Here is a 16,277-nt window from a genome sequence, read left to right as displayed (position 1 = left end):
TACAGCTTATTTTTATGGCACTGTGAACTCGCTTTGGATTTTTGCCATCGCCTGCCTAAACCTCTAATTCAACCCCACTCCCCCACCTCTCTGCCCCCCCGCCGTGCTCAGTCTTTTCCAGGAGCATGCACGGTGCTGAAATGAGGGCTGCGCACCTCTACGGAGAGTCACAGTCACGGCCTTTCTGCAATTCAGATCTCTTGCCAAGAATCATCATCTTAAATTAGTTGCTTCTGATCTGCTTGGAGTTTACTACTGCAGAGATTAAAAGGCATAAATTAGGCCCTCTCCCATGCAGTGCAACACAGGATTCCCACATGATGCAAAACTGCCAGAAAGGCTTTTCTCCTGATCTCTGTTTGCAGGGCAGATGGTTTCTGCTAATAAAAGAAAAAATATATATACAAAAAACATGCCTTTATCAAGACAAGTGCCAAAATATTTTGGACTTTAGGGAAAGACAGTCCCACAGCTAAGATTTAAGAGCAGTAACGGGCAGCAGTTCACTGCGTGCTTCCAGCAGGAGTAAAACACCGGGTTAGGGACGAGCGGGCAGCCCTGTCGCTTGCGTTCACTACTGCCACAACGCATCTTCCCCGAACGGGGCAGGGGGATAACTAAGAAATTGCTGTTCCCCTCCCTGCTGTCCTCGAAGCTAAACATTTTCAAGGACAGAGCAAATTGGACTAAAACGCAATTTACACTCACAGGCTGGCCCGGACCCCAAGGCCACGTCCTGAAGCTTGCAGGCAGACCCAAGAGCAGAGCCTGGCAGCTGTGCCCACCTCCTGCCCGTCCCTTACTCGCCGTGGCAATATTTTCTTACCCTCGCTCCCAAAGGGGTGAGCTTTCCCTGCCCACAGTGCTCCCAGGCCCTCATCCGTACGTCCCGCTCGTGGAGCAGGACCCGGGGCCGGCACCTTTTCCCTACCCGTGATGTTTCGTTAACAAACACCCCAAACCTTTTCTACTTTGCGATACGAGCAGAGGCTGGAGCTGCTGCTGGAGTTTTGTGCTTAGTGGCTTTCTGAAAGCCCCGGCTCTTGAAGTCCCTTCAGTATGGGAAATCAAATCTCGGCTTTCACTTGAACAAACCAACAGAATACCTTCTGTAGCTCTCGTGGCTACGGTGAAGGATTAAAAATAAAAGTGATCCACGTGAACTCCGCGAGCTGAGAAAGGAGAAGGCTGACGAAAAGGCGACAAGACCGATGGCTTCCCTGTCGGCCTCCTGAGGTGGGAGGGCAGGAACGGCCCCCGGGACGGGGCACAGCGCCCCGCGCCTGCTCTGCCTGCCCAAGAGCGAGCCTGGGCACCTGGGAATTTCCTGCGCAGGCAGGGACAGGGCGAGGGGAACGCCTGCGAGGCCCTGCCGGCCGTTCTGCTGGCCTGGGCGACCTCCAGCCCCTTCTCCCATCCGCCCCCCGCTCCGCAGAAAGAAGCCCGGGAGCTTGGGCGCACCTTGCTGAGGTGCTGGATTCTGCCCCAACGCCCGTCCCTGGCTGCTGGGGGGGCTTTTAAATAATTGACAGCGATGCCTTCGGCGGAGATGGTGGCAACGGAACCGAGCAGGAATGTGAAAAGGTCGCTTGCTGGGGGGCCCGCGGGGCCGGTGTGCGCAGCCAGCCCGGCTCCCCGGCCCCGCGCCTCCCAGCAGCGCTCGGTCTGCAGAGAAATGCTATTCAGGGTTGAATAAAAGATTTATATCTTGATGATCTAGTTTCTGCTGAACTTTAACTGAACACCAGGGTGCCTTTAAAGATACAGCCTGACATCCTTCACTCGAGGTTTGGTAGGTGTTTTTTTTTGTTTGTTTGTATGTTTTTAAAGGCACCAGGCGAGCCCTAAAGCCCAGGCCTCCATCCCGTTCCCCTGCCTGTCCACCGGGCTGCCGCGCGCCCTCGGCGGCTGCTGGCACCCCGCATACCGATGCAGTTATGCACTGTCTGCTGTGGTCCTCCTGCAAGCCGAGGCACCGCGATCCTGGTGTGCAGTCAGCTCCCTCTTCCCGTCACAGTCGCAGCTTCCTCTGTTTGAGCAGACGAACTGCCTACAGCCACTGACGGAAGCTGGCTAACCACAAGCGCTGGGTTTCGGGTTAGCTCTTTTCTAGGTAAAGTTGGAAAAGTCCCTCTTGTAAAGCAAATATCATTAAATCTCAGACATGGGGGCGATGCTGACCAGTCTCTTAAAACGTCCATGATTGGAAATTTGAAAAAGAGGAAGCTGCGTTGCATGATGCAGATGCAATTCATTCTGAGAAGTGCCCGCTCTTCCCTGCTTCTGCCGAAGAGTTTATTCTAAGAAAGGTTCCCGGGGCGACCTCGGCGCGGAACGTGCCAGGAGCTGCATTAGCTCCGCTCCCCGGGCACGAGGCGGCCGCTAACGGCGCAGCCGGGCTCGGCCTCGCCGCCGGCCCCGAGGAAGTCGCCGCTCCTATTCTGGGCCTCCGTTCTGTCAGCTACTGCCCTGCCTAATATTTATAGGGTGCTGAAAGGCTGATTCGGTGCTCGTCAAAAAATAAATCCCGATAGCCGGCGCAGCAGGCCTCTGCTTAGTCAGGGGAGGTGATGGCAGCAGATTTCAATTTGTCACGTGTCATTAAAAATCCCACACCTAATGAACAGCTCTGGAAGTGCTTTGAAACTGAAAAGCTCTGTGCAATTTGTCGTTGTTTTGTTTGTGGCAAGATGCAACCCCTCGTGGTTCTTCTTTGTGCTTCTTGGTAAAAGCCCCACGTCAGGCTCTCTCTCTCCCTTCTGCCAAGGGCTTACCGTCACCTCTTCCACACCAAATCGACTTCTCCCCTCTTCACGAAGAACTTGATGGTGCCCCCACTCCACGCTAAGAATAGTTTCAAGCCCCACCTGTGTCTTTAAATTGGAGGCTAATGATACACATATATAAAAAAATAATAATAAATCAATCTCCTTTTTCACTGTTGCTATAGCACAGAAGTGGCATCTGCACTGGCGCAGAGCCCGGCAGCAGCAGGGAACCTGGAGGGCAGACAGCTTCCAAAGGTGGAAGAAGACCACATCTGCGTAGGAACGATCCCACCATCCATCCCAGTAACAGTTCTGCTGAAGTGACTCACTGGAGCTGGCCGTTTGTTTATCACAAGCGGGGTTACCTCACCAAACACCACCAGCTCAACGTGACTGAGGCGGGTGGCCCTGGTGGGAGCTCCCGGAGGAGACCTCGCTCCTTCCGAGCGGACAGTGCCACCTCTTCGCAGCAACCTACTTCTGGTTGTTTGGATCTAGATTTTAACTAAAGTAGGGCGTATTACATCACGAGCCGTTGGGCAGGACAAAACAATTAAACATGCAAAGCCTGAGCAAACAGCTGCCGGCGGCTGCGGCGACCCACCTCCTCTTGCTCAACATGTCCGGTAAGGGCCTGGGTGGCCTCCGGAGCACCCGCGGCACGGGGTCAGGGCCTCCGGGGGCACTTGTGGGCTGGAGGAAGCGGCGGCGATGACTCAGGGGACGGCCATCTCCTCACCGCGTGCGGCCCAGGCTGCAGACAGAACAGTTTATTTTGCCCCCAGCGCTCCCCTCTCCCTCCCTCCGGGGCCGGGCTCCAGCAGCAAGGACAGAGCGGGCGCGTACCCTGCGGGCGTCGGGACCCGGCCCTCTCTGAGCACCTTATGCGAACAGGGAACTGCGCTGCACCCTGCGCTGCTTCTGTCGCCCACCCAGACCCTTTTTCTGGCGCATGGAGACTCGCTGGGCCCAAGCGAAGCCCGAGGTGCCCCCAGGGCTGCAAAGCTGCTGCCCGCAGCCCAGACACCGGCAGGGTCTCGCGCCAGCACCCGGCTGCCTGCTGGGGAGGCACGAGGCCACCTCGGCACCAGGGGGTGACGTGAGGAGGATGCTGGGGGCGAGGGGAAGGAAAGAAAAAAAAATTCCAAACACAAAAGGAAGTTGTGCTGGGCGCTGTCGGAGAGGAGAGCGCTGCTGGAGAACAGCAAGGCTTACGCCTCTCCCTGCACTGTGCCGAACAGGTGAAGGAGGACAAATGCCCCCCCCCCGACTGCAGCCGCTGCAGGGATGTCAGATATTTAATCAGAGCACTCCCAAGGCCAGGCTCCTTCCTTCCAGGTACCACCCACCGCGCCTTTGTTCTCGCAGGCTCCCTGCAGGGCACGGCCCTGCCCGGGTCACTGATCGGGGAAGACCAAGGCCCGGGAAGGCGGCGCAGGGGTGTTCTCTGGTGAAGGCCGCAGGCACGCCGCCTCGCACGCCTGGGAGGGACCGGCACGCCGGCACCGCGCGGGGAAGGTCGGCCTGACCGAGCGCCTCTCCCCGCGCTGCCCGTTTGCGCCTTGCCTTTCGTGTCGAGGGTGCAACCAGGAGCTGGGCTAACGAAGCCCAACGCTCCGGCCCGTGCCTGTGACGCAGAGTTTCCAGCAGCCAAGGGCCTCCTGCCAAGCACACCTCTTGGCTCTTCTCTGCCCCTGCTATTATTTATTATTTAACCCTGCAATTATGTTAGCTAACCCGGTAAGGTATCTCAAGATGCAGCTTGTTTGGAAGATACCACACCAAATTAAGCACAATCAGCTCCAGCGCTGACCTCCTCGGCCCTCCTGCTCCCCGGCCTGCGGTCAGTGCCCAGCTCTGACGCCCTGGGCTCTCCACTGACAGCCCAACAACTGCATACAAGAGACTCGTACGGGCTGCTCTCTTCCGTGCCTGCAGTCTGTTCACAATCTACAGGCATGACAAATCTTTTCTACTTGATTTGGCCCTAAAGTAAAGGATTCCCAGGCACAAACTACACACGAACATGACCAAGTTCTAACACTTAGACTAATCTCAGCCACACGTCTTTCACCAACGCTGGGACTGGTAAGCCCCTTTTGCAATGCCTTGGCCACTTGTTTTTGCTGCAGGGGCTTCAGTTCAGATCCAGTCCCAGCCACTTCCAGCTGCAGCGTACTCAGCCCGGGGCCTGGGGGCAGCAACCCTTCAAAGCCATTACCAGGGAGAGCCGTGCATGTCATGAATCACACGCTCCTGCCATGTTGCAGAGCACGACAATCGTGGCTTAACTCCTTAAAGGAGGCTTCAAGTTGAACTCACACTTCTGGAAGAATGCAATTCTAAAGCTTGAGACTACTGAAACCTTGCTGTTGCTGATTGGGAGGCAGAATTTACAGGCCACACTGGATACTCGATAAGAAGAAACACTTTCCAACCATGGTAGCACGTAGCTCAAGACCAAAAGAAGAAAGCCCAGCGCTACATTTAAATGCCCAGTTTTATACAAAGAGATTAATTCAGGCACAAAAGGAAACCCTTAGCCTTCATTTCCATTCCAAATTCCTTTAAGGATATCTGCACCATCACTTCTATTTATAAATGGTTCATTTTCAGATGACAACACAATCCCATTTAAAGTTCAGGACTCAGCGCTCTAGATCTGGACATGTGAGCTTGGGCAATCCCTAACACCTCTGCCTCAGTGTTGTAACAGAGGTTAATGACATGGATCCTTCTTGGCACAACGCTACATTAAAAGTCTGTGGAAATTGCAAGAGCTAGTTAGGAAGTTTTGTGTTATGAACTCTTCCAAACAAGTCTATTTTTAATATGCATATCTGCGTGCATACAATCACTCAGCTCTTACCCACTCTGATCAAACACCAACGTGAAGGTGTATATGCAAATCCTTATTTTAGTGTATGCAAGAGTTGTGTATGCAAATATTTGTCCATGCAAGTGACAGTACGCTGCAGCTGCAGCACGACAGCCTGTGAGCGCACAGAAAGCTGATTTGTATTTGTGGTTCTCCATGTATCAAGCTTCAGAGAAGGTTTTTTTTTTTTTTAACATATTATAAATGCCTACAAACAGCTGTTTGTAGCAGAGCTTTGCCAGGACTCGGAAGACAGCTGTGCCAAAGGGGCAGATACGAGTGAGGCTGCTGCAGGAGCTGGGGGCAAACGCAGAAAACTGCAGAAGAAATTCTCAAGACTGAGAGGATGGGTAGATAAGACATTTAAATGAACTAATCTGTAGGGAGTTGCACCAAGTTCACATTAGTCATTTGGGTGTGGATGTCAATGTCTGGCCAACACGATAAGTGGATCCCCCCACCTCCTACACACATGGTATTATTCAGACATCACCTGATCTTCCCTGGTGACTACAAAGCAATGCAGCAGCCGAACCATACGCCTTTGTTCCTGGGAAACGCAGGATGCGCTGGACTACCAGCTTTGCGGCACAATTAGCATACTTTCCAGATAAACACTTTTCAAAAGGCATCGATCTATCGTGAAGCCTCGCTATCTTAAGTGCACATCTGCAGTGATTTACCAGATGAACACAAGTCAGGTCATCGGAAGGGCTTTATAAACACTGGGAATTAAAGACCAGCTCTATTGCCACCAGAGGTTTTCCTCGCGTCCTCGGGTACTTTCTGCGATATTAAATAGGCATTACGAGACCACTCAAGAATGCAATTTGAGGGTGATCTGCTTCGTACCAAGCTTCTGCTTGCCATCTCCTGCAAACCATAAACTTATCAACCTTGGAAGCGCTGCTAAGAGCTGCAGGACAGCAGATGATTCACTGCAGCAGCGAGGGCGTGGATGCAAGCTTAGCTTTACATCAAACGGCACCAGCCACCCCATCTTCCCCCTCGCATTTCTCCAGCAATTCCCAGCTAAGGTTCCTAATCTCTCTCACAAGCTTTACGCGGCACAGCGGGCACGTGTTCACCTTACTGATGAAAGTGAGCATTATCCCTATTTACGGGGGAGCGGGCTGGCGATGAATTCCAGGTCTGCTAATCAGAAAGCCCGACTTGTAGCTACACGAGCAATGCAGCACGGCTTCCCACGCTACGGTACACAAACAAACAGCGCTCCACAACCAAACAGAAACTTTAATGAAAACAATCCCAGAATTACAAGCACAAACACGGGCCCACATTGGTCTCACGGGACAGAAAAGCATTATGGAAGGTATAGTTACAAATCAGTACTGAAACACGGTGCGTTCGATTCTGTCAGATCACTGTGGTTTCTTTGGTATTTATTTTGTACATGCTTATGGTGTTCAAAATGCTCCTTAAATTTCGTTTCCCAATTTAACTGTTGACTTCGTTCTGCACACCGCATTTTAACTTAGTTAGCTTCTATCCGTGAAAAAATATAAAATTCACTAGAGAATTGTAGTTAATCATTAACTTTCCTGGCTACAACTTATTTTTATACTGGGTCAGATTCCTGCAGGCTGCAAGATGAATTCTGTGGGCACGATTCAGTTCTGCCATATCCAGTTCAGTGGACAGCCTCAGAACTGCCTCTCTGTACACATTATTTTTAGACTAGAGAACATCAAAATTCAAGATCACTCTTAAGGCTTCTGAATATTCACTATTTGGCATAAGTGAAATTGTCCAGGATTCTTTTGAGACCACAATGCTTAAAATATCTCTAAAGCACTGTACAAGCAGCACTGGATGCACTCACCAGCTGATGGTGAATCCCATTTTAGTGTCCTAAATTCTGTTTTATTTAATGTTCTGTGGTGTTGAAAAAATACAAGTACTAAATGGCAGAAGTAATTTTTCTATTTTTTTAAATCGCCAAAAGGCAGAAATCCAAGATGTTTCTAAGGATATTTGCTGGGAGTCGGAACAAAGGTGAAGCATATTTGAGGTGTATTCTGCAATCACAGTATGACTCGGAGCACATTATGCTTCCTACCCCCAGCTACTAAAAATGGGTATAGATTTCAGCTGAACAATGGTACTGCATAACAGTCCATGGAAAAAGACATGCCCCATCTATGTCAGTATCAAAGATGTTAGAGTGCCACCTTCAGTTTGAAAACATGGGGAAAAGTCCCTTTTAAGTGTAACCACGAACTAACTAGGTGTTCAAGGAGAATCTGGTAGCTGCAGACATTAAGCAGCCATAGGTTCCCATTCACACTCTGTACAAACACAAAATAAACCCTCACCCTCAACAGGTGAATCTGAATCTCTGGAACTGCTGACATTTAAGACTTTCCTTTTGCATGTCCTTCCAGATTTACGGGATAAATACAGGTGGCTTGAGTAAAAGATGAACCGAACCATGCTGTAAGTTACTCCTAGACACACCTTCAGCAGAAAAACGGGCTTCCGACTTTTACAGAAGTATTTAAAAGAGGGTTGACAAAGAAACACATTCAGCAGGTTTTACATTCCGATTTTCTGGGGTGGAAAAGAGCACGCGAACATTTTAATATTAAACAACAACGGAAATAAATTGTTTGAGTTTCAGAGTCAATGGCCACACCAGCCCTAAGGAGTACGGCCCCTGGAAAATGCTGCTGGGAACTGCGGCGTGAGGCCAGCCCCAGCCCCAGCTCCTCCAGCCATGCCCGGGCTGAGCTGTGGCAGACCGCTCATGTGCAAAGCAAATTTACTTCCCATTCCACAGCTTGTACGGTTACACCGTGCTTTCAACAGCATTGCACCGAGACCCTGAGAACCCTCAGTTCTCAATTTAAAACTGGTTCCTGAAATGCAAAAAGCAACAGCCACAAGACACGCTCAAAACCTCTACCTGGGACACGCAGCTGTACAAAATTTCAGCTGCGTGAGACACTTGGTCTGTGCATATGCATGTTCCCATTCAACACATGGTAACTGCCCGCTGCCGATACTTCTACGAATGGGAATTCTAGGAAAAGTTTTCTATTTTTTGTGATTACTGTAATCACATTCAAAGACTGAATTTTTGGTTCTTACCTAAGTTAAGCTTTTAATCTGAAATAATCATTTGTTAATAAAATGCTAGCCAGTTTGAACATTTTTTTAAACTAGTTTGAACACAACACAAAATATTCTTTTACAAGCAGAAACATTTTAAAGAGTACAACGCTTCCCCCCTGAAGTAATGCCTACTGCAGTGGGATAAATAAAGGGAGCAATATAATCGAGGCAGCAGTGATGTACTTAGTTATCTCACTGTGCTAATCCTCTGTCAGGTGACTGCTCACAAGATTTCTTTAAGCCCTCATTACAGAGGCAGAAATCCAGAACTAGGACACACACTTTAGTGACCCCAAAGTAACATGTCTAACCTCTAAGAAATCTTGGTGAGATTTACATTCTGACCAGACCGAGATAAATCCCCCACTTAATGGAAGGTTGCACCTCCACAGCAAAAACTGTAGAGATAAATAGGACAAGTATTCTGCTTTTATTTGTCTGAAGGCAAATAAATAACAACTAAACATTATAAACCAGAAACAGCTTTTGCTAACCAGCCAGAAGACACACAAATTAGTAATTGGGGTTTAGGATCTAATTCCAGGAGCACTGAACCTGCCACTTGGCAGAGATGAGGCTTTTAATTCTCTCATTAAAAGGCATTACAACTGAGCAGATATTAATTTTAGTTTCTTACAATAGTAAGCTAAAATCATACGATCATATGACAACAAAACTTACAAGTCTTTGAAAGACGTTTATGCTGGGACAGGTTAAAAACTGTTTATTATACTTCAGGCACTTCCACCAACGTGAAAATATTCTTTTGAACAGCAGTACATGAGTTTTGAAAACAATAGCTTCTTTATCCGATCTGAAACCACGGCGACTACCTAGCTGTCCCTGCTCACTGCCACCTACTCTGGCACACACTCGTGCGTATTCCAGCTGCTGAGAAGCTGCAGCCACGAAGCTGCAAATTGCTGTGCTGCAGCACACGTAGCCTCCCACAGGTGACCCTGCCTGCACCATCCATTTGTAGCACGTTGCAACGTGGTGCCATCAATGTGTTATCTTTTATCGAGTTATCTCGCCAAGCACATTCATAAACACATATCTTTAGAAGACACTTTGAAAAGGAAAGGCATTGGATTAAGCCTATTATTGTAGGAAAAATATTGCTCCAAGTCTTTGCTTACAAAGAAAGTAAAATAGAGAATACTCAAAACTCACCTTGATCATTTCTGCCACATAACTTTCTGGTCCTGTATATTCTGTTGAATCTTTTACTTTCACTAATACAATAAAGCACAAATAATGCCACATGTTGTGCTCTTCTTTAATATGCTCTTCAAACGTGACTGTCTTGTTATCAAACTTATCTCTTTCCAAACCTACAAGAGTGACACATTTATAACTCTTAGTATTTACAAACTGGGACTAAGAAAATGAGCTCTAAGAAAAAAAAATCTACAGTCTGCTGCAGATCTTAACAGTCACAAGCATTCCTAAACGAACATGGAATAACAGGCATAAACTCTAACAGACAGCCACCTAACAGAGGGAAGAGGGAGAGAGGAGAGAGGGCATTACAAGCGCTGGTCACATTTGGTACATGTAACAGAAAACTTTTGGTTAAAAAAAAGGTAGCTACCTTGTATGCAAACAGCTGAATTTCATAACACATCTCCTATTTTTAGGCAAAATGATACCAAATGCAACATTTGCTTTGCAGCAAACTTCCAAAGGTTACTTCTGTCAGCCTACGTGTTATGCAACTTCTGCACTACCATGTCAGTTAATTGCACTGGCCTCAAAGGCTCAGCAGCTTAATTCCAAATCTACTGTGAGAAACTTTCTCAGACACCACTCAACGCTGCATCCTTGAAAAATGACTGTTTATAAAATCTCTCCTATTCCAATACAAAATTATTTGAAGCACAGGAGAAGCAGAAACTAAGGATTTAAGGAAAAGGCAGTATAAAAATACATTCCCCATCTCATCTTCCTGCCAAGTTTCTATGCATGTGGAACCTAACCCTGTATTAAGTGTGTTTCTACACTTACCACAAATAAAGCAAGTTGTTTTTAAAATCTCTTCTTTCTTCTGTTTTTCACTCCTTAAATCAGCAAAAGTGTCAATGATCACACCAAAAATCAGGTTAAGGACAATAATGATGACCATGAAGAAGAATAACAGATCATATATCACTCTAGCAGCAAAGAGAGGTTCCTGCAAGATACATATTTTAATTATTAACAACCCAAATCCATGTCCATCTAAACCTTACAACACATTTCTTGCAGTTCAGCGACAAGTTCGCAGCCCCACAACTCCTCCCTTTAGAGTCTCCATTTCTGATGTTCTCCAATGATAACTTAGAACTCAAACATTAAGTGAAACTAAAATGCAAGATTACTGAAAAAAGCCGAATTAGTCAGCTAATGGTACGCAATCACTGGAGTTGTTCTTTCTGTTTACTACGTCCAAGTCTTTGCTCTTCTCTCTCACACAATGAATTTTTTCCTCTCCTCACCCGCTCACTGCAAGCCAATCCAAAATATATCCTTATATTAATCTGCCTCTATATCAATATAGTACCAGTATTAATTATAAAATCTTTTATTGGAATATCATAGTATTTGTTTATCTTAAAAACCAAGTATGCTGTTTTGAATAAAACTGGATGGAAAGCTGGACTTAGCAGTGCCCATGTCATGTTTATTGCCTAACCCCCATTTTCAGAACCACCCTGGCCAGCTGGGTGCCAAACGTTTGCTGGGAATTATATAGCCTTTAAACCATTTTAAGCTGAAAATAAGGCTAAACATTGGATAACACCTTGAAATTACAGACCCTATACTTAACTCCTGTTATCTGCTGGGAACAAAGCAGGCAGACACAACGCTACTCAAAGAGGGCAAAATGAGGCTGAAGAGAACCCTCTTTCCTTTCCCCTGCTACATGGTGCAAAGCATCCACTCTGACCAAGACTGCCCCTTTGTCTCTAATATGCTTTTGGGGAATGACCAGAGAGAGGCAAGCCTGAGGCTCTGATAGGTGCAATGAGCTACTCAAACAGCTATGTGGGCAGCTTTGGGCACTATGAAAAATTCCTGCTGTTTTTGACCAGTCTTTGCTCTGCCCTTCCTTTCCCCACAGCCCCAGCTCCAAGCCATCTTGGTCCCTGTCCTCTCATCCCATTCCCTGTTTTATACATCTCACCTTTCTCAGTAATGTTCCCGAAAGCAACTAAAGCCACTCGCATAGTATCAGCCACCACACCACTTTCATTCTGCTACCTAACGTAATCCTTTGCTAGCTTGTCCCTTTCTTACTTTTTCAAATCCTGAACTCCCAAAGCACAAACTGTTGGCTACACCATTTCTGTTCATTTGGGCCTCGTTCTGGATTCCCTTAAGCTGAAAAAGGTCTCATGTACTAAGAAAAAAACCCATGGTTCAAAGCTCGTTTGAACTGGCTGCTGTTTGATTTGGTACCACTGAAATTTGACTATTACACAGAGAGAAAGCGTGCTCCCTTCTAGTTCGCAAGGTCTACATCTGTTTCAAGAACATACGCACATTTTCCCCAGCAGAACTAGATCCCCAGCCCTCCACGGTTATCACTTTTCCACCCCCACTCAGTGATAATTTACCTCTTTGGATGGTTTCCTGAGCACATCACCTACTCCACCCCCACTCCTGAGCCCATGACTCAGTACAGTAACAATGCACATCAGTAACGTCTCGCACGTATGCTCTTTATTCTCTTCCTCCATTTCTTCAGCAATCACTTCTGTTAACACAGCAAGCAAAGACACGTTTAGAAGGCAAGATCGGTTTTAAATAATTCTCTCCATCCTTTGCTGGCTACACTCTCACTCCCCTTTGCAAAAACGGGTGATTTCCAGCAGCACTGCAAACGCTACGAGCAGACCATCAGAGCAGGTCTCCTACTCTGGTGGCTCCAGCCTGCCCTCCTCTCCTCACCAGCAGAGTTTTCTTTTGTGCTTTAACTGCTGTCTTTGACTTGGTTAAATATCTCTTTCCATTTCTGTTAGTATGCATAGCTTTGGATCACCAGCTGCCTGTTTATACAGAATCATAGCTTTTTGACAGCTCAGAGGACAAAGTGTTGCCTCTTACACTCTCCCTTGGTGCCTAACAGATTGCACAGCCTTTGGGCTGTACTCAAAATGGCAACTTCAACTCTTATTTTTCAAATGGCTAAAATATCACTGCTTATGGAAACAGCATTTTACTAAAAAAGTAGCACTATTTTTTATGACCCTCTCTCCATTTGGCTGAAGCCTCCAACTTCACTGTTGCAGTTCCAGGACTCTGAGAATTAATTACCTAATTTCATATACTTTCCCTGTACCTATTAAAAGTCTCATGACTTACATTTCATCATAGAAATGCTCATGAGTGGATCCCACCTTCCCACGGCAAGCCTTAGATGGGTCTAAATCCCTGAGAAATCCAGAAATACCCCAAACCCAAGAGGGTACAGAAATGATGCTAAAGATTTGGGCATCGTTAACATCTCTGTCCACATAAGACCCTGATATCAAGTTGATTATTTACGATATAAACACATCTCTGAAGTTTTCCTTTCTGCAGCCAGAGCGCATAAAGACAAAGCACACTCTTCTTAGAGCCGAATAAAGAAGCTATTCTTGTATCTATGTTGAATCTTATTTTATCAAAGAGGACACTTGAGCAAAACAGAGCCATCTCCTCTTGAGAGCATGGGCTTGTGGCCATTATTGACATTTGAAACATTTGACCATATAAGAGCTCCACTTCTAAGAGAAATAGCGATGTTCTGTCTGGCTTTCTCAGCCAGCATCATAAATCTCAAAGTTAGTAAATTACATTTTCTAGAAAATAAAACTGAAAATTTTCAGTGCCCAGTCTGAGGCGGGTGATTATGCTACAAGTAATATCTCACATGCACTTTCTTGATCTCAAAAACCCCCCAAACCTACCCTGTCTGCTTAATCCATTGACTACTTCCTGACATGATATTAAAAACAGTTTCCTTAGTTAACTAGATAAAATAATGCTGACAGTAAACAATGTTCTGTTCCATATTTCAGAGCATTATCCTCTGAGATCACATTTAAGAGCCTAATGTTTTAAAATAATAACCTTGTAAGAAGGTAAACTACATCACTTCCTTTTCAAATTGATAAGGTAGAAAATCAAAGCATATGTCAATGTTTTATCAAAGGATTGCTCGGTTACAACAAGTTTCTCTGCAGAATTCATGCTGCAAATGTCATTTTTGCTGTTGGCTTAACTTGATTCTCTTTTAATTTTGTTACCCCTTTTAGTATACAGGGCTTTTTTTTCCCTTCAAATTTTACTTAAGGTGCTTAACTCGAAAAAGTGTGAAAACTTCAGGATAAGAAGTTAGTCATTCCAAAGCAGCTAAGCAGATACTCACGGTCTGAAGGAATGATTGAAGAACAGTTTTCACTGCTACCTGCTTTGCACACATCTGAATAGAGAAACTCGCCAGTCATGGTCTCACCCGGTTCTGTGCGATCTAAAACCAAAAAAGCGATGAGTCAAATAATTTAATATTTTGTGTTTTTCAAGATTACTTTTCAGATATTAAGATATCTCATCGTATTCAGTCTGCAATTACTAGGCAGATTTAGAGTTGTATGTTATCCTAGAGTTTAGGCAGCCACAGTCCTTTCCAATTCACACATTCAGTGATTTTAATTTCAAATATAAACTTATTTCTATGAATTCAAGACCATAGTTGTGCATTTATTTTGCATTAGCTCCGAAGTTGCGAAAGTAATTGAAATTGTTCCAAAAATATTACGTTCTAGTGCACAGTGAATTTTCAAGGTGATTGAAAAATTGCCCTTCAACATCTCGCAAGTATCAAAACCACCCTAGTGCCACACAGTAACACATCTTTGGCATTTCTCCAGCTTGGTGGAAATGTGAAATAATAAGGTCAGTGAGGTTTGGGTGTCCTACAGGGTAGGCAGTAAAATTAGAAAAAATAGTGGGTATGTCAAACAGTGCTTGTCTGAGTAACTCAAGTGAGAGAAAAACAAGAAGTCAGAATAAGCCAAAACCCAAACTCCTTCTCTAACAAATTTAATTCCTATGCTTCCCATCCACTGAGTTGCTTACTTGATGCTATAGGGCAAGGGAAAAGAAAACAACAAAACGTTTTATCTTACAATATGCAACCTATGTTCAGCACTGAGAAGTCTACTATGGAATTTAAACTATAGCAACAAATTGAGGGAGATTAATACAGTCTATAAAAACTATGAGCAAACCAGAGTTTGACACAGAGACCTCAGCTTCACAGGATCGTGGCTTTGAAGGTAATTTCCCTTCATTTATATTCACGGGGTTATTTTAGGTAAAATATTAATTTTTCTTATGTTGAAACTAGAACGCACCATTAAAAGCCAATATAAGCATACAAAATCTGGCAAACTGAGGCAGAACTAAATATCCCCCTAGTGCAGAGCCTTCCCCACGATAGCCTACCTAAAGTCTGTTTGTAATTAAACTGGGGGAGGGAGTAGGTGTTAGATGAATTAGATAATCTCAACTGTTTTAGCAAACAGAAGAGAAATCTTCAGTGTGCAGAAAAGCCCAAGTGCTGTCTTCAGGGGTTCTGCTACCCCACCTCTCTATATGTTGCAGCCGATTACAGCATCTTGTCAAAATTTAAAGGGTAAATATGGCATCCATTTGCTCCAATCTGTTTTATTTATTTATTTAAGCAGAGCCCTTGGTAAGAAAGAAATTGTCAAACTTGTGAGATAACCAGTATTTCTCACAAAAGGTGGAAGACACTCAGCATGCTCCGGGGAACAGAAGTCCATTACTTTCTTCAACACTAGAACAGTCAAAATGAGTCACTGCTACCAACCTGGCAATAACGTTTCGTTCGGGAGCTTGTCTACTTCCAGGATGAAGTCATCTTTGAAGAACAGGTACCCCACTATAGAGAAGAGGTACACCAAGATGAGCGCAAGAACAGCCGTCAGGATGATGGAACGCCCGTTGCGAGTGACACTTTTGATGACGTTCAGCAAGGTCTCCTCTCGGTACACCAAGTCAAAGAGCTGGGGGACAACAAACAAAATCAATGGCTGTTTTTCACATGTACTACCAATATCTTTTGTGGCACACTAACAGTGAGCAATATTTTCACCCAAATTAGTGTTGGGAAGAAAATTTTCCATTTAAATGTCTTTACATTCCTCACTCCTCTGGGCCTGTGACATGTCACGAGCATAGCCCAGTCAGGTTGCTGGCTATGTGCTGGCTGACAATGAGAGGACAGGTATTTGTTAATGTGGACCTATGTGAATACAGAAAATAAGCAATTCAGTTACCAGAGGATGTAGCAGACATCAAACAAAGGGATGAAAACAGAGAGCTCCGAATGGGATTTTGGGTTTGCATTACAAGCGACACATTTTCTCCACCAACACTAGATATACTCCTTTAACTGCTTATTCTTAGAAGAATTGCACCGCACAGGATGAATTCCACCCCAA

General features: G+C 45.7%; 1 protein-coding gene across 1 annotated transcript in view; it reads right to left on the bottom strand.

Moving 5' to 3' along the window:
- ITPR1 (inositol 1,4,5-trisphosphate receptor type 1) overlaps positions 1–16,277 on the bottom strand; it is a 170,033-nt gene that overhangs the window by 7,020 nt on the left and 146,736 nt on the right. The window contains exons 55-59 of the mRNA XM_083796088.1: positions 15,644–15,839; positions 14,177–14,278; positions 12,381–12,520; positions 10,789–10,954; positions 9,955–10,115 (exon numbers count right to left, since the gene is read on the bottom strand). Of these exons, the coding sequence (XP_083652214.1) occupies positions 9,955–10,115; positions 10,789–10,954; positions 12,381–12,520; positions 14,177–14,278; positions 15,644–15,839 (765 nt within the window). The remainder of the gene's footprint in view (positions 1–9,954; positions 10,116–10,788; positions 10,955–12,380; positions 12,521–14,176; positions 14,279–15,643; positions 15,840–16,277) is intronic.

This window comes from Anser anser, assembly GCF_964211835.1.
Source record: "Anser anser genome assembly, chromosome: 12".
Lineage (NCBI taxonomy): Eukaryota > Metazoa > Chordata > Aves > Anseriformes > Anatidae > Anser > Anser anser.
This window is presented reverse-complemented; position numbering and strand designations above follow the sequence as displayed.